Source organism: Grampus griseus (genome assembly GCF_964374135.1).
Source record: "Grampus griseus genome assembly, chromosome: 16".
Classification (NCBI taxonomy): Eukaryota; Metazoa; Chordata; class Mammalia; order Artiodactyla; family Delphinidae; genus Grampus; species Grampus griseus.
The window spans coordinates 59,635,235-59,663,021 of record NC_139010.1 but is presented as its reverse complement, the minus strand read 5'-3'; the positions used below and the strand labels follow the sequence as shown (position 1 = coordinate 59,663,021).

Sequence of the window (27,787 nt, the reverse complement as noted above, 5' to 3'; positions counted from 1 at the left end):
ATTGATGGCTAGAGCCAGACCAACTTCAGAGTACTCTTAATTTAAGCTCCAGTACTTAACGAATGGCAAATTGAGGGTTTCCTGTCTTTTATTTTGTTGTTGGTAGCTTTTTAAGTAAGACTGAATTTCATACCTGTCTAAGTGAATTCTTCTCTGGTATTATCTTCCTAGGGGGTTCGCCATTATTACAGTCTTCTCTCTCTGAGGAATTCTGTGAAAGAAAGTAAGCTTTAATTCAGTTCTCATTATCTTCAATCTTATTCTGTGGGAGTAAACTGAATTACATTTTTAATTCTGTAAGCTAGAATACCGTGTATATTTATGCATTTGTTCATTTGAAGATTTATATACATACAGACATACACTTATGTAAAGGAAAACATATGCCCATGTATATAAATAAATATATGTAGGGATCTAGGTGGAAAAGTATTTCATCTATATTTAAGCACTGCCTAGCAGATCATGTTCATTATAAGTCCAGTTTATTGTTCTTTGGCACTGGACACAAGAAAGCTCCAGTCTATACTTAGCTGATAACAACTTAAACCAGGATTATTGCCTTCTCTTTTAAATAATTAGTTTTAAACCATACTAAATGTTTGGTCCAAGTTCTTATGTCTGGATCCTAAAAACAATTAGTTATTTCTCTTCCTCTTTTCTCTGATTTGATTTTCTTTTCTTTATTAAAAAGAACATAGTGCTTAGTTAGCTCAAAGCAATAAAATTTATCAGTAGTTTAAGATTAGAGTCCACTCTTGCCCTTATCACTTCAAATAGCAGCTAGAAGGCCCTAAAACATCAGTGAGATTTTTAAATACTTAAAAAGAGGGAAATAAACAATTCAACTGCAAGCGAGTTCAGAGTTCTAAATATCAACAGAGTAAAAGCCAACCCACAAAATGGGAAAAAATTTTGCAAATCATTTACTGATAAAGGATTAACATCCAGAACATAGAGAGAAGCTGTAAAAACTCAGCAACAAAAAAACAGAACCTGATTAAAAAATGGGCAAAGGACTTGAATAGACATTTATCCAAGAAGGTATACAAATGACCACCAAGCACATGAAAGGATGGTCAACATCACTAATCATTTCAGAAATGAACAGCAGAACTACAAGGTACTTCACATTCATTAGGTAGGCTACTATCAAAAACAAAAAACAGAAAATAACAGGCATTGATGAGCATGCTGAGAAATTGTAACCCTTGTGCACCTTTGGCGGGAATGTAAAATGGTACATCAGCTATGGGAAACAGTATGATTCCTCAAAGAATTAAAAAAGGAATTACTATATGATCCAACAATTCCAATTCTGGGTACATACTCAAAAAAACTGAAAGCAGAGTTTCAAAGAGATTTTTTTTTCTTTTTGCGATACGCGGGCCTCTCACTGTTGTGGCCTCTCCCGTTGCGGAGCACAGGCTCCGGACGCGCAGGCTCAGCGGCCATGGCTCACAGGCCTAGCCATTCCGCGGCATGTGGGATCTTCCCGGACCGGGGCACAAACCCGCGTCCCCTGCATCGGCAGGCGGACTCTCAACCTCTGTGCCACCAGGGAAGCCCTCAAAGAGATATTTTTATGTCTGTGTTCATAGCAGCATTATCCACAACAGCGAAAACGTGTAAGCAACCCAAGTGTACACTGAGGGATGAATGGATAGGCAAAATGTGGTATATACATACAATGGAATAATCTTCAGCCTTAAAAAGGAAGGATATTCTGACACAAACCACGACATGGATGAACCTTGAAGACATTATGCTAAGTGAAATAAGCCAGTCACAAAAAGATAAATGCATTATGATTCCACTTATATAAGACACTTAGAGTGGTCAAAATCACAGAGACAGAAAGTAGAATGTTGGTTACCAGGGGCTGGGAAAAGGGAGGAATGGGGAGTTATTGTTTAATGGGTAGAGTGTTGCAGTTTTACGAGATGCAAAGAGTTATGGAGATGGATGGGGGTGATGGTTGCACAACATTATGAATGTATTTAATACCACTGAACTATACAATTTAAAATGTTAAAGGTGATAAATTTTATGTTATGTGTATTTTATTACATTAAAAAATAATTTTAAAAAATCTGGTAACACATGTAAATCACTCTCCGCAAGATAAAATACAGAAAATCCAAGTACACATTATTTGGGCTCTATTTTCCACAATCACATGTGTAATGTTAACATTTTAGAATTTGCAGCTGATTTACTCATTACATTACATATATTCATCACATTCTAACTGAGGAGTTACTTTTAGATCCAGAAATTATATCCAACATATGAGTTTATCTGAAAAACTTCATCCAAGTATGAAATCATTATTAGAATATAGGATCATAACAGTGTTTTAAATTTAGGTATTATGAATTTTTTGCTTTGTATCAAATATTATATTTTGAAAGATATTAAAGGATAAATAGCATACATATAGTATCAAAAGGCCCTCTGTGGCTAACATCTGTGTGCCTTGTGTGTCACCTTGACAGGCCAGTACATTAAGGTCCTTTTGGGCAGAAATTTTTTATGAGGTTTAACTTGATAATTTTACATTTGTAATGATCACTTTAAAGGTCAATTTTAGGGACAAAGAAGAAAAAATGCTATGTTACAAGCAAGGGACAGAGGCTCAATAACTTTAGAATTCTGCTTTTACTCTCTGTTTTGGGGAAAAAACGAACGTAGACTATCTACAAAAAAATGAAGGAGAGATATAGTTGAGTTAATGACTATAAAGCATCCCAGGGAATTCCCTGGCGGTCCAGTGGTTGGGACGCCATGCTTTCACTGCTGAGGGCCCAGGTTCCATCCCCGGTAGGGGAATTAGGAAGCCATGTGGTGTGGCCAAAAAAATTTAAAAATAAAAATAAACTAAAGTAAAATAAAATAAAGCATTCCAGATAAGGAAACTAGCAATATACGCCATTATAAGAGAATCAAAGGAAGGGAAAGGTCAACATTAAACCCATAAAATCAATTGTATATTTAACTTTTCTTAAAAAAAAAAAAGTACAGATCAAATGTTTTAAATGCTAAAATTAAATGTCTTATATAATAAAAACTTAAGCCAATATTCAATTTTAACTGTATCCAATTAAGCCAGTATTCAATTTTAAACTTATAATTTGCAAGTAACTATTTCCCAGACCATGAAGTTCTACACCCTCCTTTAAATAAAATACCATTTCAGATCACCTAAACCTGTTTAATTAAATGTAAGGTCCTATATTTCAAAATTAATTGTTTTTTGAAAATGTCATTATAATAAAGTTGGAAGCCTAATTACTTTTTGGTGGAAGTTTTTTATACTGAACACATTATAAATCACATTTTTACTCTACAGGTGCTTCGGATGGAACAAAATTGACGGCAAACTCTCTATACTAAATTACATAGTGAAAAACAGTGATCTGAACCTAAGAGGATGAGTAGTGGCTATCTAGCCCACATCAATAATTTTTTTCCTTCTGACCCTCTATTTTATCTGATTTAGATAGTAAACTATTGAGTGGGTATTATAAGAATGTCTAAGGTATTAAAAGATGAAGGGAGCTAAAGGATAATTACTACCTGAGAGCAGAACATAGAGCTGTAGAGGAGCTCCTTTCCCTTCTCCACCCCATCAGGGCAAAGGATATATATATTATATATTGTGTTTTTTTTTTTTTTAAAGTAACTCAACATTAACAAAAAGGAAAAAGAGAAAAACATTGTTATAACTAGTTCTTTTTTGACAGATTAACCCAGCATTTTTTACTTTTTTCCCAACTTCTTTCTACTCATTTTTTACTTTTACTGGACCATCCACCATGAGAAACAAATCAATACAAAAAATTCAACCCTCTTGCATAAAATAGGAGCAGGGACATTAAACAGTCATGATATCAGGAGCAAGGAGTAAGGTACCCTACTAATAGTGAAGAGGAGAGCCAGAAAGCCAGTGAATAAGAAAGTAATAGCTCTACAGTTGAGGGTGGCTGGGAATGATGAAATAGCTGTGTATACCTAACAGTCACCTCAACTGGCTCTCAAAGCCTGTGATCTCCAACATCACCCAGGAGAGCTCAGTAGCACAGATATTCCTTGTATCTTTTAACTATGATGCATCCCAATAAGCAATGTTCACAACTGTCCTGGGTCATCAAGCTACATTATGTCCAGTAAGTTCTATTTAAGGGTAACTAAAAGATGCAAGTAAGACTTATCACACAAATTAGTGGGTGACAAATAACAGGAGAGTTACATAATCTCAAAATATTTCTCCATAATATACTTAATAATTACAAAAGAAAAGAACAGTAGCCTCACAGTGGAGAGATCTGGTAGATACCACCTTAACCTTATGTGCCTCTTGATATGATATACTGAGGTCATTGATATTATTGATATTATTACTTCTGAGGTCATCCTGCTCAATACACATAACCTCAATCTGATCATGAGAAAACAACAGACTAGCCCAAATTGACGGGCATCCTATAAGATTACTAGTCTGTACTTTAAAAAATGTCAAGGTCATAAGGAACTGCTTTCAGATTAAAGAAAACTAAAGAGATGTAACTGAATGCAGTTTGTGATCTGAGGTTACTGGGGGGGAGGGGCTGAAACAAAATTGATGGTAAACTCCTCTGCACTGAATTATACAGTGAAAAATAAGTGAGGTGAGCCTAACAGGATGAGTAATAACTATCTAGCCTATATCCACAATTTTTTTCCTCCCCACCCTTTAACTGTTCTTGATGGGTAATTATTAAGTGGATATTACTGAGTGGGTATTATGACATAAGGTTTGTATAAAGGACATTATTGGAAAATATGAAACAAGTCTATGGATGAACTAATAACACTGTATCAATGTTAATTTCCTGATTGTTTCCCCGCTTTTAAAATTTACATATGGAAAAATTTATTATTTTTTGTTGTATAGTTCTGAGTTTTGACAAAAGCATAAAGCTGTGTTAACCATCACAATCAAGATGTAAAGCAGTCCCATCACCTCCCAAATCCCCCTTTCCCCAGTGATCACTGATTTATTGTGTCTCAATAATTTTGTCTTTTCTAAAATGTCATAAAATGAATCATATAGTATGTAATTTTTTGAGTCTTTTTTCACCTAACATAATACATTCATTTGTGAGATTCATTTGTTCATTGTGTTCTTGCATATATCAGCAGTTCTTTCCTTTTCATTGGCAAGTAGTATCACTGTATGGATGTACCAAAGTTTGTTTAGACATTCAACTTCCTGATTTTGACAATTTGTACTGTCATTTTTTTTTTAATTGAAGCAGTTGATTTACAATGTTTCAGGTGTACAGCAAAGCGATTCAGTGATACATTTATATCTACTCTTTTTTCAGATTCTTTTCTATTATAGCTTATTACAAGATATTCAATATAATTCCCTGTGCTATACAGTAGGTCCTTACTGTTTATCTATTTTATATAAAGTAGTAGTGTTAATCCCAAATTCCAAAGTTATCCCCCCCAGCACCCCCCCACACCTTTCTGCTTTGGTAACCATAAGTTTCTTTTCTATGTCTGTGAGTCTATTTCTGTTTTGTAAATAAGTTCATTTGTATCATTTGTACTGTGGTTACTTAAAAGAACTGTCCTTGGTTTCAGAAAACATACAACAGAAACATTTAGAGGTAAAAGGACATATGTCTGTAACTAACTTTCAAAGAACTCAGAAAATATAAGTAAATGGATGTTAGTATATATATGTGTGTATGTATAGAGATAAAGCAAACACGGTAACATGTTAACATATGGAGAATCTGTGTGAAGAGTATAAAGGGATTCCCTGGTGGTCCAGTGGTTAAGAATCTGCCTTCCAATGCAGGGGACATGGGTTCAATCCCTGGTCAAGGAACTAAGATCCCACATGCTGCAGGGCAACTAAGCCCATGCGCTCCAGAGCCCTCATGCCACAACTAGAGAGCCTGTGTGCTACAACTACTGAGCCCATACGCCACAACTAGAGAGAAGCCCGCACGCGTCAACAAAGAGCCCACATGCCACAACTAAGACCCGATGCAGCCAAATAAATAAATATTTTTGCAAAAAAAAAAAGTATAAGGGGATTTTTGTACTATTCTTTCAACTTTTCTGTAAATCTGTCAAAATAAAAATTAACCAAACAGATGAAACCTAGAAGAAAATATGTTAAGAAATGGAAAAACAGAAGTTAGATAAATGAAAAATAACTTGAGGGAAAAAATTCCTTCAATAAAAATAAAAGTTATATTCTACCTCTTAACCCTGAGCCAACTAGAAAAACCTGACTGCCCAGAACAACTCATTCACAACACTCAGATGGAACATTTCATTATAGTAAATCATTTGCAGAATGTGTCTGTAAGTCCTGCAGTTAACAACAGTGTATAAATATTAGCATTACATGAAAATATTTCTGTAAAAGATACTATATAACTTGTTACCTTTTATATTAACTTGAATGTTTATCTCTTAACTCAGCATTCGCTAGGTTAGAACTTTAAAGGGCAGAATAAAAGCCTCACTGACAACTTTGAATTTAACTTCAAACTGGAAGCATTAGAGTTATAACATCTGCAGACATGCAGATATGGTAACAGAAATTTGGGTAGGAAAAAGTCAAAGTGAAATACCGCTAAAGCCCATGCATTAGATCTCAGGGATGTATTTTGCCTAAAATGTTTCCGGAAGTAACCTGGGGGTGAATAAAAAAAAAGGAATCACATTTTTTTTAAAAAAACTTAAACTGTCTCAAAATCAACACATTCAAATTTATTTTTTGTTGTTGTGGGTTTTTTTTTTTTTTTTGGCCGCACCCCATGGCATGCAGAACTTCCCAGACCAGGGATCAAACCTGCACCCCCTGGACCACTGGACCACTTAACCACTGGACCACCAGGGAAGTCCAACATATCCAAATTTAAAGCACTCTTTACCATTCCCACCCATTCTAGGCTAGCTCTTTCCTTCTCAACTTTTCTTTCTATCCCAGACCTAAATCCTCAGAGTCAATTTTTTAAAATTAATGAATTTATTTATTTTTGGCTGAGTTGGGTCTTCGTTGCTGCAGTCTGTCTCTAGTTGCGGCGAGTGGCTTCTCATTGCAGTGGTTTCTCTTGTTGCGGAACACAGGTTCTAGGTGCACAGGCTTCAGTAGTTGTGGCATGTGGGCTCAGTAGTTGTGGCTCGTGGGCTCCAGAGCACAGGCTCGGTAGTAGTGTGGCACACGGGCTTAGTTGCTCCGCTGCACGTGGGATCTTCCCGGACCAGGGCTCGAACCCGTGTCCCCTGCACTGGCAGGCAGATTCTTAACCACTGTGCCACCAGGGAAGCCCAGATTAATCTTTCTTAATCACCACTACTGCCGTGGTGGTCTTTTTTCCTCAAAAATTTTTAGTGGCTCTTTGTTTCTATGAAATTAAATATGAAGTTCTAGGCCTGGTTTTCAAGACCTTCCAGAATTTCTGCTACATTATATCAAGTTACTTCCTTCAATGTACATTTTTCTGCCCTAGTTAAGCAAGTCTCTTCACAGTCTTATAAACATGTGATTTGGTCTTGAAATTTCCATGCTAGAAGGGTCCTTAATGCTAGTCTAGAATTATAAACCAATTATTTAATCGATTTGAGTCCTACCCATTCTTAAAATGTTTCAACTGTCTTCTCTAAGAAACCATACAACTACTCCACCTTATTTTACTGGAAATGCCCTAACATTTTTATTTGGTCCACACAATTTGGCACTTAAATAGATGAATGTTTTGCATGTTACTCTCAACTACCCAATAAGACTGTAAGCTTATTGGGCAGTCTTTGTGGCTCCCTCTACCTCCCAACACATTACATAATATACAGATAATAAGGGCTTAATAAATAATTGGAACCTTACACCCACACCATCCAGCTAGCTTTAAAAATGGTTTTCATGGGGCTTCCCTGGTGGCGCAGTGGTTAAGAATCTGCCTGCCAGGGCTTCCCTGGTGGCGCAGTGGTTGAGAGTCCGCCTGCCGATACAGGGGACACGGGTTCGTGCCCCGGTCCGGGAAGATCCCACATGCCGTGGAGTGGCTGGGCCCGTGAGCCATGGCCACTGAGCCTGCGCGTCCGGAGCCTGTGCTCCACGACGGGAGAGGCCACAACAGTGAGAGGCCTGCGTACCGCACACATACACACAGAATCTGCCTGCCAATGCAGGGGACAAGGGTTCGAGCCCTGGTCCAGTAAGATCCCACATGCTGCAGAGCAACTAAGCCCGTGTGCCATAACTACTGAGCCTGTGCTCTAGAGCCCGCGAGCCACAACTACTGAGCCCACGTGCCACAACTACTGAAGCCCACGTGCCTAGAACCCATGCTCTGCAACAAGAGAAGTCACCGCAATGAGAAGCCCACACACCGCAACGAAGAACCAAAGCAGCCAAAAATAAATAAAATAAATAAATTAAAAAAAAAAAGGTTTTCATAGCAGAGAAACTTCAGTGATAGCCCAACTACAGTCCTATCATCCCACCACTTTACTTATTCATTTATTTATTTATTTGGCCATGCCACGTGGGCACGTGGGATCCTGGTTACCTGACCAGGGATCAAACCTGTGCCCCCTGCATTGAGAGCGTGGAGTCCTAACCACTGGACCACCAGGGAAGTCCCCATCCCAAAACTTTAATGCCAGTATAATTTACAGGAGGAGTTTGCCAGCTCCTGCTCTAAATAAAGTTTCTACAAATAATGTTTTATTGAAAGTTAGCCACCCTTGTTCATTATCTTGTCTGTGGCTGCTTTCACACTACAATGGCAGAGGTGAGTAGTCAGGACAGAGGTCCTATGGCCCACAAAACCTCAAATGTTTATTATCTGGTCCTTTACAAATAAAGTTTGCCAACCCTTCATTAACAAGGAAATGTTCTTCTGTTGATAAGCAAAGCACTCCTAACTTTTCAGATGTTTATGGCGGGAGCAATATTCTCCACAACCTAGTAAGTGGCTTATTTACTGTTTTCAGTTATCTATTCGAACACACAACTCCTGGTGACATGGATAATTAAGAGTTGATTATATAATCAAATAAAAAACTAAACTAATTTACACAGTGATGAAAAGTCAAGCCACTCATAATGACTTATAATAATCTTTGAGTAAGCATCTTGCTCAAGGTTGGATGGTGCAACAGAGCCTGAGCCTGTTTGAATAGACATCTGTTAAAAATAAAATTACCAGCTCTAAAACTAGAAGTAACATTTTCCACCTATGCCACATTCTTCACTGGGAGAATTCAATGGTCTCTGTAACAGGAAAATTGTATCATTTTAGCAAAGCAGGTAAATCGTGGTGAATTAAAATTATGATTTTGAATTACTTGTTCATCATCATGTAAAATGACAACCCACGTGAAGAGAAAAATCTTGAGACCAATTTCCATAGCTAGTTGCAAACATCATAACATGGGCTTGACCTGTAAATTACTAATTGGATTAATATTTTTCCCATTACCTTATTACATGATTTGGAGCTAATTATATCCTCAAAATATGTATGATTTGTAATTTTCAAAAACAAGACCAGGGCTTCCCTTGTGGCACAATGGTTGAGAGTCCGCCTGCCGTTGCAGGGGACACGGGTTCATGCCCCGGTCCGGGAAGATCCCACATGCTGCAGAGCGGCTGGGCCCGTGAGCCCTGGCCGCTGAGCCTGCGCGTCCAGAGCCTGTGCTCCACAACGGGAGAGGCCACAGCAGTGAGAGGCCCGCGTACCGCAAAAAAACAAACAAGTCCAATTATTCTTCTACAAGGTTAAAAGATGATTTAGCTACATAAATAAAAATCATTCAAACTCTTCAATGAAAATGACAAAACACTGTGTGTGGCAGGGGGGTAGTGTATGCGTTGTGTGTTTAAGCAAATTTTAATTAATTCTTCTAGGATACAATGGAGAAAACTTAGGTCATTTAAGTTCAGAAGCTGACTGAAGAATCCTATTCAAGTACCAGTTTTATTTTAGGGAGGGCCTCAAGTGTCCTCATAAGATAATATTCTCTAGCATGTTTTCATGCAGATTGCTTCTCCAGCACGTTTTGTCATTTGACATATTCTATTAAACCACAGCCACATCAAAGCCTCCCTATACTGCTCACCTTCAACAAGATCCACTAGTTAAACCTTTCAAGAAGTGATATTTTCTAGTAATAACACTAATTCAAGCACAGTGCTAGGAACTGGAGAGAATGGAAAGCACTCTCTGGGACAACCAAACACAGAACTTCATTAGTACTGCCTTACTCCCTTATGACAAAAGTCCAAAAAACGCCAAGTAGGTTTTTCCCTCTGCTACACTGTCCAACACTAATTACAAAACACAGATGCAGCCTTTCTCAAGATGCAAAGGGATTGTGTATATTTGCAAAGAACAACTATTTTTTATGCTTGCAAATTCTTAATCCTGTTTGGAGCTGTCAGTGGGGGTTAATGGAAGCCTTGGATAGGAGAATTCCAATCTGGTTGGCAGATGGATAGGTTGGTTATAGCTGCATAACTATGTCTTGCCTGCAGGCACAATTCAAAACACTGTTAAAGCAATATAAAGTCTCTGTCAAGCTGAACCATTTGGATCAGTGGCAAGGAGAAATAATAATAAAAAGAAGTTGATTTCTGGGCCTTGTACATTTATGCTAGTATGCAGAAGCTGATTAATTGTCATAGTGTGCTGGTCTTCTATACCTCAGATTTCTACTTCTGGAGTAGATTTTGCATGCTAATATAATCATTCTCCCTCTTGAGACATTAGCAAATAATCAAATGAAAAACAGGATCATAATTTACTGAGATTCGAGCAATTCTCTATGCAAATTTGACTTGTTATTGCTGCTGCCTCGTTAATCTGAATGCCTTTGACAAACTCCTTTGATTTATGAACTTGTGACAACTCCAATGTGTATATATTTTGCTAGATTGACATTATCATTAAGAGTGGGTGGACTGAGCTCACATGAATGGCTGATTTTATTCGCTGGTGTCTGCTGCTCAACAGCTGAGCATCTCCTCCTCACAAAGCCCCTGAGCGTCAGGCTCTTTCCATCTTCCCATCCATTCATCATCTCGATGTTAATTGGCCCAGGCTTTAAGCAAATTTTCAACACGATTTAAAGGCACGATGACACTGATTACTGACCCTCTGCCATACGGTGCCTATTGATTAACCTGACAGAGATGATGAGCTTGAGGGAAACTAGGTGTGTGGGGACCTCAAGAGGAAAAATATATTGTCTATGCAGGCAAACACTTGTCATTACCCCACAAGCCAGAATTTGCACAGCAGACATTCTTAAAACACACTACTGCTTTAACACCTATAGCTAATGCAAAAAGTGCTTTCTGTATTCAGATATTACAGATATGTCATGTCAAAGTGCATGATACATTCAGTATTTAGAAGAACTCCCCAGATAGATGGCTGCCTTTCAACCAATTATGCTTGTGTTGGCTGATGTATGTATTTTAGGTTAAATGCAAGGAAAGTGCTGGGTGGCCTAGCAATGCTGTATTACATCAGAAAAGAATCAGAACAGGAAAACAAACCTAAAAATAGGTAGAGGAAGGAAGAAAGGAAGGAGTAAAATTGCTGCCATTCCACCACTACTACAATAAGCTGCCATTCTATCACTATTACAATAAGAGGTACTCTTAAAAAGGAAGAGAACCACCTGATTTTACAAATTTTATTTTCTATTCTTTAGATACTGCTACCTGATTCCAACGTCAAACTATTTCTGGCATAGAAATTACCAATAACTGAATATTTTAAAATAAAACTAAATAATACTTAAGTCTAACAAACATTCCCCTTAGATTCTTGCTTGCCAGTTTCCAACAACTGCTGCACAAACTGCTGTACTTAGGGAAATTGTGCAGAATATTTGAAGTTAAGCTTCATGAGAAAACTAAATGCTTCATTATTTGAGAAAAAATATTAAAGTTCATAATGAATAGTTACTGAGCACACACATTAATAACAAACAAAAATATGTTTTAAGATGTGCAAATTTACAAAAGCAAAGTCATGCAGCACACTATCAGGGATCAGACAAAAACCATCTTTAGATAGAGAAGGTTCTTATTTAAAACAAAGCTAACAAAATATGTTCCCTCTGGCCACACACATCACCTTGTTTACTTACGAGTCCTGGGGGGACTGCCAATATACAATTTTAAACACGGAGATTTTGGAGCAGCTCTAACAGTTCTTTCAAAGCTAAAATAATAGAAAACTGAACAACAGCCCGGCTGTAGTCCTATTACAGTGACATGGGCTGTTAATGTAAGAGATCAAATGTTTTTCAAGTCAAACAGCATTGGTTCCTGTTATACTGGAACATGCAGCTTACTCCCTAAAAGCCTGCCTCCTGCTCTTTTAAGATAAACAAGCTCAACTAAGCACTGAGATACTCTGATAAGAAGGATGGAAGAGTCGAACAGCACCAGGGAGTGACAAGGCAATGACATGAAGGAGCAGAGCTGCTTTTGTTAACTTTCAAGTTATAGAATGTATCATAATACAGCATTTTAATATTTCACTATTAAAAACATAGCTAGCATAGGAGGAGAGATTTCTATCAATAAATATGCGGAACAGGAAAAAAAACTAAAATAGTGCTCTGTTTTGTGAACAGGAGAGGTATTATTACACAGCTGTCTGAACACATTCAGCTTTGTGACTTCTTAATCAAAGGTTTGAACATTAACTTAGCAATGACTATAAGTACTATATAAAAGAGCTTGTAATTATGTTAAGATGCTCCACATCAGAAGTGAGAGTCCAATTTAATTCTAAAGGTTTTTTTGACTCTTAAGGCCTGATTTAAAAACAAACAGAAAAACTTCATACCTTGCCTTTTTTTTTTCCTTTTATTCTGCTTAACAACCCAACGCAGTCACCAAACTACATCTATTTATAACAATGTGGCTTAATATTTTTTAAATCCCAGTAGGCTTGCAAAGAGGGCATTTATATACTACTGCGGGTTGTTTGTTTTTTCTTGACAGAACCAAGATGACTATCATTCATTCAGAAAAAAATGTGTTTCATACGTATGCTTTCACTGTTTAAAATACAATGAAAATGCACAGAGTAGCTAAACAAGCACAGTAAAATGAATAAAGGTTCACCAGGAGGATTTGGGATAGAAAGACATACATAATAAAAAAAACCAATCTCACTTATCACAGTGAACAAAAGTATAAATAGTTTAATTTACTTCTCTTACCTTTAAATCTACATGAATCTAAAATAATTTTTTTTCCTTTTCAAGATAGAACCTTTATGCTTACATGTTTAGGACAGACCCTTTCATGCCACAATTTTCTTTGCTGCCATATTTACACAATATTTCATCCAGTGATCCTATGCATATAGTTCTATGTGAATTAAGAGGCAAACATTTGCTTCTACTAATAAGGACATCTGGTTATTTTTGTAACTCAGAGACATCTGCTTTCAGTAGATCTTTTTGATTTCTCAAAATGGGGTTGAGAACTATAGAACCCTTAGGAGGTATGCCAAAATCCGTTCTCTCTGCAGAATAGTTATTTCTGTCATTCCTGTTCCTGAATTTTTTCTGCTAAATGACTTTCATCACACCTTGGATATCTTCCCTGCTTTAGTGCTCCCATTTTATTACAATTCAACAATATTGAGGAAGAAATTTAGGGCTCCTTTACAGTTGATAAACTTATCCCCAAATCTATCCATTTGGAATGAAAATAAAACCATCTCAAGTAAATAAGTAAATTTGTGGAAATCGGATTGGGTTAGGTTAAGATTTGTATTTCGGTGTATATTTCTATTATGCACTATCCCTTATTTAATCACTCTCCTTCTTCCTTATTATTATTAAGAAATTATTCTTCTGTGGGCTTATTATCCTGTGGACATTTCCACTAATTATACGAAGTCTTAATGAATTTTCAGGTCTTTAAAATTACAAATACCATCTCCACTCATTTACTTATATAGATTTTTGGTTTCCAAGGGTGAATAACACAGTCCAACACAGGTCTTGAAGGGTATGCCTTAAAGAATAGCAACTTACCGATAAGAAATCAAACATCACACTTTGCTTTATGGTCCTTGCTTTCCTCTTAAAGTGCCAACTAGACAAATTATACTCCTTATTCAGGATACTTGAGTTTAAGCTCTAACTTTTGCTTTTAGTGTAAATTCTGCTTTCTCATTTTCTGCTCATCTCCACTACAGATATTTTAAAATACATATATACAGGGCTTCCCTGGTGGCACAGTGGTTGAGAGTCTGCCTGCCGATGCAGGGGACGCGGGTTCGTGCCCCGGTCTGGGAGGATCCCACATGCCGCGGAGCGGCTGGGCCCGTGAGCCATGGCCACTAAGCCTGCGCGTCCGGAGCCTGTGCTCCACAACGGGAGAGGCCACAGCGGTGAGAGGCCCGCGTACCGCAAAAAAAAATAAAAAATATATGTATTTATATATAATGAGGGAAAATATGTTTTTAAACAGAAAACAACTAATATAATTCACACTGACTACATTCTCACAGGTCTCTAAGTAGCCAGATACCAAGGTAGTACTGGCCTAAAGGATTTAAAATTTAAGTGAGAAGGCTTCCATTTCTGAAGGGTCAAAGGTTATAAACATCAATTCATGTCGTCAGTTTTTCATTTGTACCAAACAACAAAATTTTTAAAAAAAGAAAAACAGATCAACTTTGAGTTCTACCAAGAATGGTCTGATAAATTTATCTGGAAAGATAGCTAATTTTACTACCCCAGGGACAAACAACCTTGTAGGGTTGTTGTTGTTAACAATGCTCTTTGATGTGTAAGTAACAAATTTAAAAAGATTTTTTTCTCCAATAGATTATTTTTTCTATAACAATGCAAATGGTCTCTACTTAAAGGATATGTTTGTACATTATTCTAACAAAATTATTTCTCTTAAGCCTGTGGTTTTAAATTATTGGACCACTAGAGAATATGGTAATCTTCCATTTTGCTAAGTATATAGAATTTTGTTTGTACATTTCCAACAAACCCTATAAATAGTTTGATTGTGATGTCATTACTTTTCACGCCATAACTGTTCTTAATCTAAAGAATCACAAGAACCCACATTATTTTCTTTTCTCAGAATTACTCAATAAGTCACTATAATTATAAAAAGCAAAAGTTTCACTATCATTTAGCAGGAGTAAAGAATTTTCTTTAGAAATATTAATGATCCTTTATTGATTAAAGAAAAAAAGGTCAGAAACATTCATCTAAATGTTGCAGAATTATTCCATCTTGGATCAGCATCTCAATTTTAGAGTGGCTGTTTTTAATTAGATAATCATTTAAGCATGATTTCTTTTTATTGAAGTGTAGTTGAGTTACAATGTGTTAGTTTCACATGTAAAGTTATGTAGATATAGCTACATATATATATATATTCTTTTTCAGATTATTTTCCATTATAGGTTATTATAAGATATTATAGTTCCCTGTGCTATACAGTAGATCCTTGTCTACTTTATATATAGTAGTATGTATCTGTTAATCCCAAACTCCTAATTTATCACACCCCCTTTCTGCTTTGGTAACTGTAAGTTTGCTTTCTATATCTGTGAGTCTACTTCTGTTTTGTAAATAAGTTCATCTGCACCATTTTTTTTAGATTCCACATATAAGCATGATTATTTAAGTTTATTTAGTTGAATAAATAATGATTAACCAATTCAGATTGGGCTGATTTAATCAATGATCTCTTTAAAAAAATCTGTTATTAGTATTGTCAATGCTATTTTGTTGAGTTATGGAATGAAAAAAATCACTAACTTCAGAGTTTGATAATGAATGATTGGTTTGAGAGATATCAAACATTAGTTTTAATACCACAGTACTTGTTCTTTGCAGTACAGAACCTGTGAATACCATAATGGCCAACTTTGGTATTAAAGTTTGTTTGCCACAATTCCCTCTTGTGGAAACCGATATACCTCGTGCTTCTGCATACAAGGAAGGAACGGTAGACTTCAAAACCAGCTGCCTATCACTGACTGCTGTACAAAGGATATTCTGGGTAGTGGTTGGTAAAGAAAGCACAGCCATTTCTAAATGCCAGTAGCGCCCAGCATCTCCTTTCCTTTTGAGTGGAATAAAGTCTGCAAGCACTGACTGGTGGGTCATTCGACCCACGGGGGCCTGGAAAGCTTTCAAGAATAACAGAGGTCATGTAATTGCCAAAAGAGCATTAGCCACTCAATCATAATGGATAATTAAATGACCTACATGATTCCTGAAATAGCTGCTCTATATTTCGTCTATTACTTGTGTCCCTCAAGATAAGCTACTCCTCTGGTCTGCCTTGACCTGCAAAAGTCCAAAATGCACCTGAAAACTAGCTACATGCTTCTGTTGCTTTGTAAATCCACACCCCCCACACACACAAGTAGTCATGCCCCAGACTATGCTTTCAAGAGGACACACACACAAAAATCAATCTTGTATCCTTCTCCCTATTGTGCTCTCTGGAATACAAATGACTAAAGCAAAGAAAAAAAATTAGTAAATTCCTGGCTTAGATCTTTGGGGGATAAAAGGAAGAAGCATAGAACTACAAAAAAGGAAAGTCATGACAAAAATTTTTTTAAGTTTTGCTCATATGCCTCCAAAGAATTTTACATTGATTATAAAGCTAGTAAGGAATGTTTTGTGGGTAGCAAGTCATTAAAACTCCAGTTGCCTGAATTGCATTTTTGATATGTGGGCTATTAGAATCTTTCCTGGCCTAGATTTTAGTTCATACAGAAAGCAAACTGCTTCTGAACAAAATAAAATATACATGGAACCAACTGTTTTATAATAGCAGTAGCAAAGGGAGCAAGAATCTATATGCTTCACATTTTCATCTCTTTAAATAGTTCGACAATCTCACTATAATATTTGATTAGAAATACAACCAAATAGAAGCCAGCTGCGTGAAATGGCAAAAATGTACTGGAGAATATGCTTCTGTAGGAGAAAAAGGTCTGCCTGTGGCCCTAGAGGTAGGGGCATATCAAGCAAACACTGCAGAAAGAGGCAAGAGACAAGTAACCAAAGACAACTCCACAATAATGGCAAGGGACAAGGGATGTGAGGGACAAAAGAGCTCACATTTAGAATACCTTGGAGGCTACTACAATTTTTCTGTTCCACAGGAAATTATGTAGCTTGAGGCTACTGACTACCCTGGTCTCTTACTAGTACATGAATGGCTTATTAAACCTAGAACATATCTGTTTTAGTTAACTTCTGGGCAGGGGGGGTTAGAGGGGGAGAAGAGAACAAAATGTACTTAAATGCTGAATTTTTTCTCCAGGCTGAATGCCTTTCATCCAATAAGACATTCAAAGCAGTGACCCAGCAAATAGATTGAAAAAGCAATCTTCCGTCCCAGTGCCACATTATCATTCCTATTCACTATTCTCCATGAGATATCTCAATCAGCTGTGTGTAAGTGACAACGCAGCCCATTGCTGGGTTAATTAAACATTTGACTTTAACACCCTCCCCATCATTAAGCAAATAAAAACAGATAATTCAAACTGCACTTCATCCTCAGGGTACAAAACACACATGTCAAAATTAAGAGAGTCCAAGGCCTCTGGGGAATTCTGTTGGGGCTATAATCAGTTTAAATCTTATCTGGTTTATCAATTATTCTATTGATTAAACCAAAGTGGTTATACACAACTCCTCTGCCACATGGGATTGATGTCAGCAGAGCAAGAAAATAACTCCAGGAGGTTCCAAACTGATTTAAAAAGAGACCAACAGACAGACCAATAATAGTCGATTATTACATACCAGTGATCCATATACTGAAGAGTTGATTCTTAGTTTCAGGCGGGTGAAGTGAACTGTTTCCAATAACTATATCCCCCTGCTACACCTTAGCACTGGCTTGAGTAAATCCATGTCTTGGAAGATCAACATATTTTCCACTGATTTAAACAGAAGCTAGCATGCTCAGCGGTTGAAATATTTTATAAATACAGACCCTAAACTGTAACAGAGAATTTCAAACAAGGACAACTAAATTTTTTTCTGATCTCACCTGTCTGCACATGACCACGAACATACAGGGATGAAAGGGGACATACCTGAGAATTGATTCTCCTAAAAATATGTTATCACCCAGCTATTACAGTGTCCTAAAACACCAAATTCTTGAAAAACAGAATCTAAGAAATCAGAGACCTTACCACAGATACAGAGTTGTGACTCCTTTTATTAATTCCAAGGGCAAACGTCTTCAAAGCCATTATAACAATGAATGTATAGAGGTGTATCTGCAAACAAAATGTTTTGTCTTTTTTAAAAATTTAATTAATTAATTTATTTACTTTTAGCTGTGTTGGGTCTTTTGTTGCTGCACGTGGGCTTTCTCTAGTTGCAGTGAGCGGGGGCTACTCTTCTTTGTGGTGCATGGTTTTCTCATTGTGGTGGCTTCTGTTGTGGAGCACAGGCTCTAGGTGTGTGGGCTTCAGTAGTTGTGTCACGTGGGTTCAGTAGTTGTGGCTCACGGGCTCTAGAGCACAGGCTCAGTAGTAGTGACACACGGGCTCAGTTGCTCCACGGCATGTGGGATCTTCCCGGACCAGGGCTCGAACCCGTGTCCCCTGCGTTGGCAGGCAGATTCTTAACCACTGCGCCACCAGGGAAGTCCCAAACAAAATGTTGATATCCAAGCCCTAACATATGGAATTCCTATTGAATTTTTTAAAACACAATTTTTGATACTCTCCTGGTCAATTGTGTAATATCCTTCAAATGTCCAAACCCTTATCGACTCAAGGCCATGCCCTACTATATATGAGAAAGGCACCAATAAAGCCTACTAACAAGAAAAGGGGGGGGGGTTAAAATTACTCCACACCTTATATTTGTGCACTCATAGCTGTGCTCTTCAGAAACAAAATTTGTTCATTGCTAATGTGGGCACACGTGCAACCAACCATAATTTAACTTATCTCCTTCAGATTTTTTGTTTTCAGGCAGACTAAGTAAGAAACCTGCATTAGCATGCTGTATTCTACACTCACCACTAGAAATACTGAGGGTGCTATTTGTAATTGTATTCTTTTTAAGAGGTTTGTTCTCTGCAGCTGTTTTCTGCTTGCAGTGTATTTTGTGTAATCAGCACATCATCATAAATACATTGGCTGTTCCCCTGAGGGCAGCTGTCAGTGTTTAATTTACAGAACAACCTGGCCAATGTGAATTTTAACACTACAGCACTATGGCAAGGAGTTACCACACTCTGTGAAAAACAGGTTTCTATGAATTTTTATATCAAGAGCTGGTCCCAGGACAATTTAAGTTCTAGAAATAGATGGTTTAAAGAAGTACTTTATACCTTGTATGCAGTAGACTCCTTCCCACTCATAGCCTTAGAAGAAACCCTGAAGTAACTACCAAACCACAAGTGGGCACTACAAATTCTGGAGACAACAGGGTTGAAAATCTATGATTTACCAGCAGGAGGCACTGTAATAAATGTTACCCATCTCTTTTTAAAGCTACATGTAAAGCTATCAAAAACATCACTGCTCCCTTAGAAGGTATGTAAAGGCAGAAGGGAAAACCATTTAAGATCACTCTTTTTGCTGAGATGAGCTATATCTGATACGAAAATAAGTATACTGCTTCCTTAGACCGGCTACTAAGCCAGACCTCTAGCTCAATGAATGGGAAAAATACATGAAACTAATGGTTATTCACAGCAGTAGTCCCTCAAATTATCTACATAGTGCCTGGTACATAAGTTCTTAATAAATGTCTAATAAATAACTATAATCTCCTCGAGGACAGGGTCTGAATCTTAATTTATGCCCAGTACTTTGTACAGTACCTGGCACACAGAAGGTACTCTATACATGAATTAAACTGAGTTGTGGCTAGTTGTGAATGGCAATGTTATTTGTAAAGACTTAAATCTACATGGTATCAAAATACATTTTCTAAATCAGTAAAATGCCCTTGAAAGCAGATATAAAGAGTGCATATCATATATTTTAGTCATTTTAAATTTTTAAATTTATTTTATCTATTTTATTTTTGGCTGCATTGGGTATTCATTGCTGCACAAGGGCTTTCTCTAGTTGCAGTGAGCAGGAGCTACTCTTTGTTGCGGTACGCGGGCTTCTCACTGCAGTGTCTTCTCTTGTTGCGAAGCAAAGGCTCTAGGTGTGCAGGCTTCAGTAGTTGTGGCATTCGGGCTCAGTAGTTGTGGCTCGCAGGCTGTAGAGCGCAAGCTCAGTAGTTGTGGCGCACGGGCATAGTTGCTCCGCAGCTTGTGGGATCTTCCCGGACCAGGGCTTGAACCCGTGTCTCCTGCATTGGCAGGTGGATTCTTAACCACTGCAGCACCAGGGAAGCCCCTGTTTTAGTCCTATTAATCAATGCTATTTGTATAGCTCAGAAACCTAAGTAGCTCAATCCTACAATAAAAACCAAATTAGCCTATAAAATATTGGAACATTAAAACTTACTTTTTATTTTAATAATGAAGACCATATATAAGAGATTGAAACTTATACAAGAAAGGTATCCAGTAGCACTTTTCTACTGTTAAAGTGGTATTACAGGTCCACATACACACTCTATAAATCAAGTGATTATACATGTGTATTTTTCTGTTAAGGGTTATTTTATAAGTTAGAATGCCTAGAGTTATACTGAATCAAAATACAGTTCATGCTTGCTGAGTTGTCCTCAGTGTATTTGCTTTTAAAGTTGTACAGAATTATATTTTCATGATGTTTTACAAAAATCATTAAATTGTGATTAATGGGTTCTTTTTTTTTTAGAAAAGGAAGAATTACGTATTTCACTTCAGAGAATTGCAAACTTGACCAAATTTGTGATAAAGTTAAATTTTAAACAATTAACTAGAGCAGCAGAAATTTGTAAAACTTGCTCTGAGACTGCTATAATTAAAATATTTCCTATAATAATTTAAAAATTTTATATAAGCATAATTATGTATAGTAAAATTTGATAACACCCTTAAATTGACTGACTGACTTTCAGTATTTTGACAATCAGAAAGAAATTTTATTTAAGAACACAAGCCCTATATCATTACTTTCTGTTATGCTAAGAATTTTTAAAAGGTAATTCTGTTTTACATTTATGTCATATGAAAGGCAAAATGAAAAAGAACACGACCCATTGACTCAGTACATTTGGATTTGTTTTCACCAATTATACTGATATTAGAAGTTAGAAGTTTTTAATTCAGTTGAATATTTGAGACTTAATACTTTGTAAAAAACTTTATGCCTAATAAAACATATCTTAATTCTTAATAGGTAAATTAATCACATTCTTTCTTCTTAGATTTAGAACTACAAAAATACATCCTGAGATCTTTTGAACTAAACTGGATGGGGTTAGACTAAGGTAACGCTAGATCAGATGACTACATTCTGTCTTCCCTGGAGACCAGGCAGTACTTCCATGCGCTGCCATTAGATAGCAGCACAGTACATGCCATCATTCATATCTCCCCCAGTCTCTCCTGTTAAGGTTGGAATTATCTCAGTTACACACACACACACACACACACACACACACACACACACACACACACACACACACACACACACACACACACACACTGATTCTAATTCAATTAGTGCAGTCAGCAACTCCAGAAAAGAGTAATTCAATTAGTGCATTGTGGAGCTCTACAATACCTCTAAGCAGATGTTCACCATCTTCAAGAACTGGAGCTAGGTTTAAAATACCTGTACCACTCAAATATGCCACTACATTATGTCATTTATCAAAGTACTTACATATGCTTTTCTGACTTCAAAGAAAAGGTGAAGAAACACACTCAGGCTAAGTTCCTAGAGATTTTTCCATCATCTACACCAAAGAAATATACTCAATTTTAGGCTGCAGTAATTAAATTATATAACCCAAATTATGTTCAAAACAAGATGCGTCACTGTATTCTACACTTTTGCAGCACTGCCTCTAGTTATGCATGCCACATTGTAACAAGGCCACTGCCAAGATGGAATGCATTCATAAGGAGGGACAATCAGAATGATTAACACTCTCCATCAAAATACAGGGTTATGAAAATGACAGGAATGATTATTAGCATTTTCCAAAGAAATACTAACAGAACCAGGAATATTCACTCTGGGCACAGCAAATATAAGCAACATGATAGCTATCCTCAAACATATAAATACATGAAAAAGAAAACAATTACTTTGTATTACCACAAATGGTAGGTGAGTAAGAAGTCTGACTCCTTGAGAGAAAATTTTCTAACAGAACCAACAGTGAAGAAGAAAGCAAGATGCCTCAAGAAGTTCAGCTTGCCAATAATGGCAGTGATCTGGCAGAGATTAGATGGTCCCTTGCCAAAAACACTTCATAAAGGATTCCTATATATAACTAGATGGCCTTCTGACATCATTTCCAACACTGAAATTCTATGGTTCTATGAATATACTAATTTTTGCTTATAATGCAAGCCTGGACTTTAAGTAATAAAGCTAATCATTATTATGGAGGAGTGGCTGTATAAAAGCCCATGGGCTGTGAGGCATTTTCATAGTGATTGCTGCATGATAATACACCAAGGAAGAAGAAAATTTGTACAGTTTCTCTGTTTTAAGATTTAGGAGGTCCCATAAATGTAGATATTTCTAGTCTTATTTCTTAGATAAGCACTTGCACTCCTCTTGTTCTTCCAAGATTGAAAAGAATGGTTTGTTTTTACTTATCCTCAGGATATCAGCCAATGAGAAATCAATTTCTAAAAGAATGGTTTTTGAAAACTCCCCCATTGAGTCAAGACACTGGGTTCTCACACCTTAAATGCAAATCTACATCAATATTTATGCTTTAAAAATATAGAGCAATACTTAAAACAACAGTAAGTAATTCTCAATATCCCTCCCTTTTGCCTTGCTTTCTCTGTGCTGTACTTGGTAAGTGAGGACATAATTCTGGGTACAAGGGAGCAGGACACTATTTTACAAATACCATCTCCTCTTTCTAGCATGCCCTCAAAGCAGGGAATTAAGAAATGTCAGGAATGATTACCACCATTTTTCCAGTGCATTTCACTATGTATTCATGATAGAGAATAGCTCCTGCCTTTCACATTTGCAGAGGGAGAAGACTAAGCTAAACAGCTGTGCTTTAAAAGCATCAATAAGAGTTAATTCAAGTACTTTCAACACAAACTCCTTTTTCATACTCCAGAAGAATTCCAAAAGGTCATTCTCACTCAAAACTTTACTTGTAAGGTCTAGGCCCCCAAAATGAATTAAGATAAAAGCACATATCTGACAATACAGCTGTTTTCTTAGAAAGAAAGAAAATTTTTTTCTATAAAATATGTTGTTTTAAGATATTCTGCAACTTAAATAGCAATAGAAAACTCATTCTATTACTAGAATATATTTTCCAAGAAATCTATGATTTGGCTTTCTCAACAAAAATTTTCTATTCATGTGCCATTAAGCTGTACTAATACAAACACAATGGTTCTTACATATTATCTATTCATCAACCTTCTTACTAAAAATATGAATTCGGCACTTTTTTTTTAAAAAAAAGATATTTTTTTTCTTGCCAAACGTTTAAGGCTTTCAATAATGAACCACTTGCCAAAACTGTGAATAATCAGAGGAATAAATAACATAGCTGGGTTAATTTTTATTTGACTGGCAATACTGCCATATAGAAGGCTATCAGTTTAACAAACTATGTCACTCCATTTCCTATATTTACCCACTACCACCTTCCCAACTTCCTGCCTCCACAAAAACAGAACCAGGACCTAAGCTGATTCCTCCTTAGAATAGAATGTATTCCGTAAACCCCAATATTAGTTTACTAACCCAGCTTTAGTCTCCTTTTGCCCACACCTCACAGCCTGCATTTATGTTCCAGTATTACGTTTATTTGTTGGCTCCATCAGCACCACTTCTCTTTAACATTGTCCCTTTTCATGCATTTAAGGCAACTACTTCCAACCCTATCAATGAAAGCAGACAAATGGGGGATAAAGGAATGAACTGCAAACACCTCAAACAAGAAAGGTTGCTTAAAAAACCAAGTGTCACATTCTGACAGTTCAATATTTCATAGCCAATACAAGGGAATGTGCAACAACACTGCAACTTTAAATCTTTTCCTCCTATGTCAGTCTCTCTTTCTCTCATTGTAATGCCAAAGGGAACAGCAATCAGAGTGGAGATGTTCAACGTGATAGAGGTCAGGACACCATCGGATCAACGTACCAGAAACACGACCTTGTTTATTTTTTTTCCACAGTATTATTGTTTACAGGGTGCTTTGCTCATGTACCTTGTGGTTCTTAGCTAAAAGATGAAATTACAGCCCAGGATGAAGCGCTCAGGCACACATCCAATTTGTGTTTCCATCTCTGAAAACAAAAAGCTTCTAAGGCCCTCCGGCTGCCATTCAAACTTGGAGGCTGACATTTTTAACAGCATGAACCAGAGACTGGCAGAGAGAATGATCTAATGCATTTCTGACTTGTCAATCAAAGATCTCACCTCTGCTGTCTTGTAAACAGTTGGGGGCCATCTAACTACATTCATAAACCTACGGAGAGCTTACTGCCAGCTAGGGTGCTGGAGCCACATGCTCTGGCTTCTATTCACCAAAATCATGATTCAGTTTTATAATCTCACTGTAAATAGTCTGTAGGCACATTTCCAAGACTACTGGAATAGAACCAGAGTAGGGAATACAAAAGAGATTTTGGTCAAATATTGTGTTATCTTCAAGCTGTTGGAATCCTGTACCCATTTTATCCTCATTTTACCAATTCTCCCCAAAGGACTGCACTATGCTACAACTGAAATGCTTAAAAAAAATTAATGACCTGACAATGTAAAAATCTAGGGGAAATATACTAATATTATACTAGAAATTTCCCTTATGTTTTATTACCAGTAAAGAAACAGGCACTCACTAAAACACAGCTCATGCAAAGGGCAGACACTGGAATGAACAATAGCAACTATATTTTAGTAAAACTAATCATGTGCTTTCTTTCAAATATAAAACTTCTCATGTTCATATACAAAAGCTGTGCATAAACTAGTTTTAAATACTGCAATATATATTTGTGTGTGTGAAACACAAAAAGATAAAACGAGTACTTATCCCTGTATACCTTCTCTTCTGTTTATGATCTTTAACACAAAAAAATTAGATCAAATCAGGTTAAGATGTGAACTTTTTGCTAAAGGATCATATATAAAAATGAATTTACTCTTTTTATGTCAATTTTACTGGGTACAGAATTCCAATTTAATTCATACCAAGCCATAGATACTACGTTTGCGACAAAGGTCTCGAGAATTTGAATGGTACACCTGAGAACTTTAAAATGCAGGTGACAGACAACCCAGCAGGGAAAAGTACACTGCAAAATCCCGTTTCATGATGATGTACTGCATCTTAGGCCCAAATAACTATTTCAAAATATAGACTTGGTTTCCAGAGGACTGGGCCAGAGAATATAGAAAAGCTCACAGCTATTCAACATCACTCTTAGGAAAAACAGAACTCATGGGTATCACCCCACAATGGTAAAGTACTGCAATTCTCAGAGGCCTAAGCAGCTAAACAGTCAAGAGACTGGTCTTTTTTTTTTCCCCCAATGAGGCCTACATAAATAACCTGGATTTCTCTCATCATGAAAAATGACAGTTTCCTAAATGCTGCCTGTCTACCAAGATTCCATATCCTGACAGTCCACATAAAATACCAAGTCTAAAAACTAACACAAGGAAGGACAGCAAGACAATAAAACACTACCACATAAAACAGCACAATAGTGAAAGAAGGTACAAATGGCTGTGGCAGGCAGTCACAAAACAACCAACAATGATTCCTGAATAGCACATAAGGAACTCCTGTGGTACTCTGGCCTCTACTCAGCACACAGATGGCAATAACAAGAAGGTAATCTTGGAATATAAAGAAAGTAATATGTACCTCTCCAGAGGATACAGGTGAGCCTTAACTGCCCACAGGAAGAATTTCTCTGGTAAGGACAGTACATCCACAGAGGATCCCATCACCCTTAAAGTTTTCATCAATTTGATTTTTCCGGTCTGTGCTTCTTATATTGGGGCAACTCCAGGCGCCCTGGAGTACCTATACTCTCTCTTCTGCCATTAGGGGTCATGTTAAGTTAGGGCAGTTAGGTAAAATCTGACATTATTCAACATAAAAGCAATAAGCCCTCTTTGTGGAGTGAAAAGTTTAATTTTTCAGATCCATCAGGAAATATAACAAAAAAATTTTTTTAAGGAAATCTGATCATCTCACAATAAGATGATCTTGTTTAATCTAGATATTAGGTAATGTTGCAAATTAGCCTGTAAATGAACATTACCTGCATCACAAACACGTCAAAATACTTAGCAATGGAGGAATCTATTATTACCAAACTTAAAACAGAGTATTTAGAACAACCAAGTAGGCATCCTGAAAGACAAATCAGTCCTAATGGTGTCATTCTTCCAAGACAATTTCTAGCATAAAGTAAAATACACCAAATTCAGGTCATCTCTAACTTTTCTTAGTTAAATATACATAAAAGTTGAAAGGGTAGAAGCTGAACAATAAGTTTCAATTTTAGCTAAAATGTTTTAAAATCCATAATTATACTTTCTTTTTAATAAATGATCTTCAATAATATATTTCCAACATTTTGCACATATACTTTAATTTTGTTCTCAATCAAGGCTAAAGGGTCACTTTCAGTGTCCCTAATGATCTCCATCCTTTCTGTAGACTGTAGTTTATCACTATGATCATTTTAATTCTCCCGGTGTCTATTCTTGTATAGAATAAGGGTAAAATGCAATAAAAGTCAAATAATTGTACAAACACACTGCTGTGAAGATAAAGACGTTGACATCATTGAAACTGAACTGTTAGCTGGCTGGCAGAGCCACTATTTAATAGCTTGAAATGTGCATTTGTTCATCAACAAGAGTCCAAATTCAACATACAAAATCCAATTCAGAAGGGATCATCGTAGTGTGAGTTGTATGAAAGCCAAAGGTATAAATCTGCCCATAAATCAGACTCAGCATGTTTTCCTTTTTTCCATGTAAATGTGTAGTCTTTGGAATGATTATTTAATTATCATGACTTCTTTCTGAATAAAGAATACTTGTGTGTATGTATGTGCAGGTACCCCCAGCAATTCAATGCTTTCTCTCTTCCCACCCTATATATGTTATTTAATAATTTTCTTCAAATTATCTAAGTCCATTCATTCATTCAGCAAAAATTCATAAAGCACATACTCTGTATCAAGCACTTATACTGTGCTTGACATTGGAAATATAAACAAAATATAGTCCTACTCTCAAGGAACTGAGCAATCACAATAAGCATATCCGTGCTTATGACAGAGGTATCTATTGCATGCTGTTGGTACAGATGCTCTGACTACGTTAAGGCGGGTGAGTGAAAAGATCAGTGAGGGCCTTTATCCTAGAGGTGAAACAACTTGAGCGAACTGTGGAATTTAATTAGCCAGGTAGATAAAAGTGGGAGGCAGGGGGTAAGGGAAGATAAGTGTTTTCAGTAGCGTTCTCCAGGTAGGGAAAACAGGATATGCAAAGACACAGAGCATGGGAGAACACAGCACCTTTGGAGAACTATGAATTTGAAATGGCTAAAACTTACATGGGATAGAGTGACC

The 27,787-nt window shown here is 36.8% G+C and overlaps 1 protein-coding gene across 5 annotated transcripts in view; it reads right to left on the bottom strand.

The window, feature by feature from the left end:
• The window catches only part of BTRC (beta-transducin repeat containing E3 ubiquitin protein ligase), a 183,587-nt gene that overhangs the window by 85,656 nt on the left and 70,144 nt on the right, over window positions 1-27,787 (bottom strand). For 4 of the 5 annotated variants that reach the window (XM_082673805.1, XM_082673808.1, XM_082673807.1 and 1 more), the window contains one exon: window positions 134-211. In XM_082673805.1, coding sequence (XP_082529931.1) covers window positions 134-211 — 78 coding nt within the window. Of the gene's footprint in view, window positions 1-133; window positions 212-18,254; window positions 18,342-27,787 lie in introns of all 5 variants that reach the window. The other variant, XM_082673809.1, reaches the window with a different exon arrangement.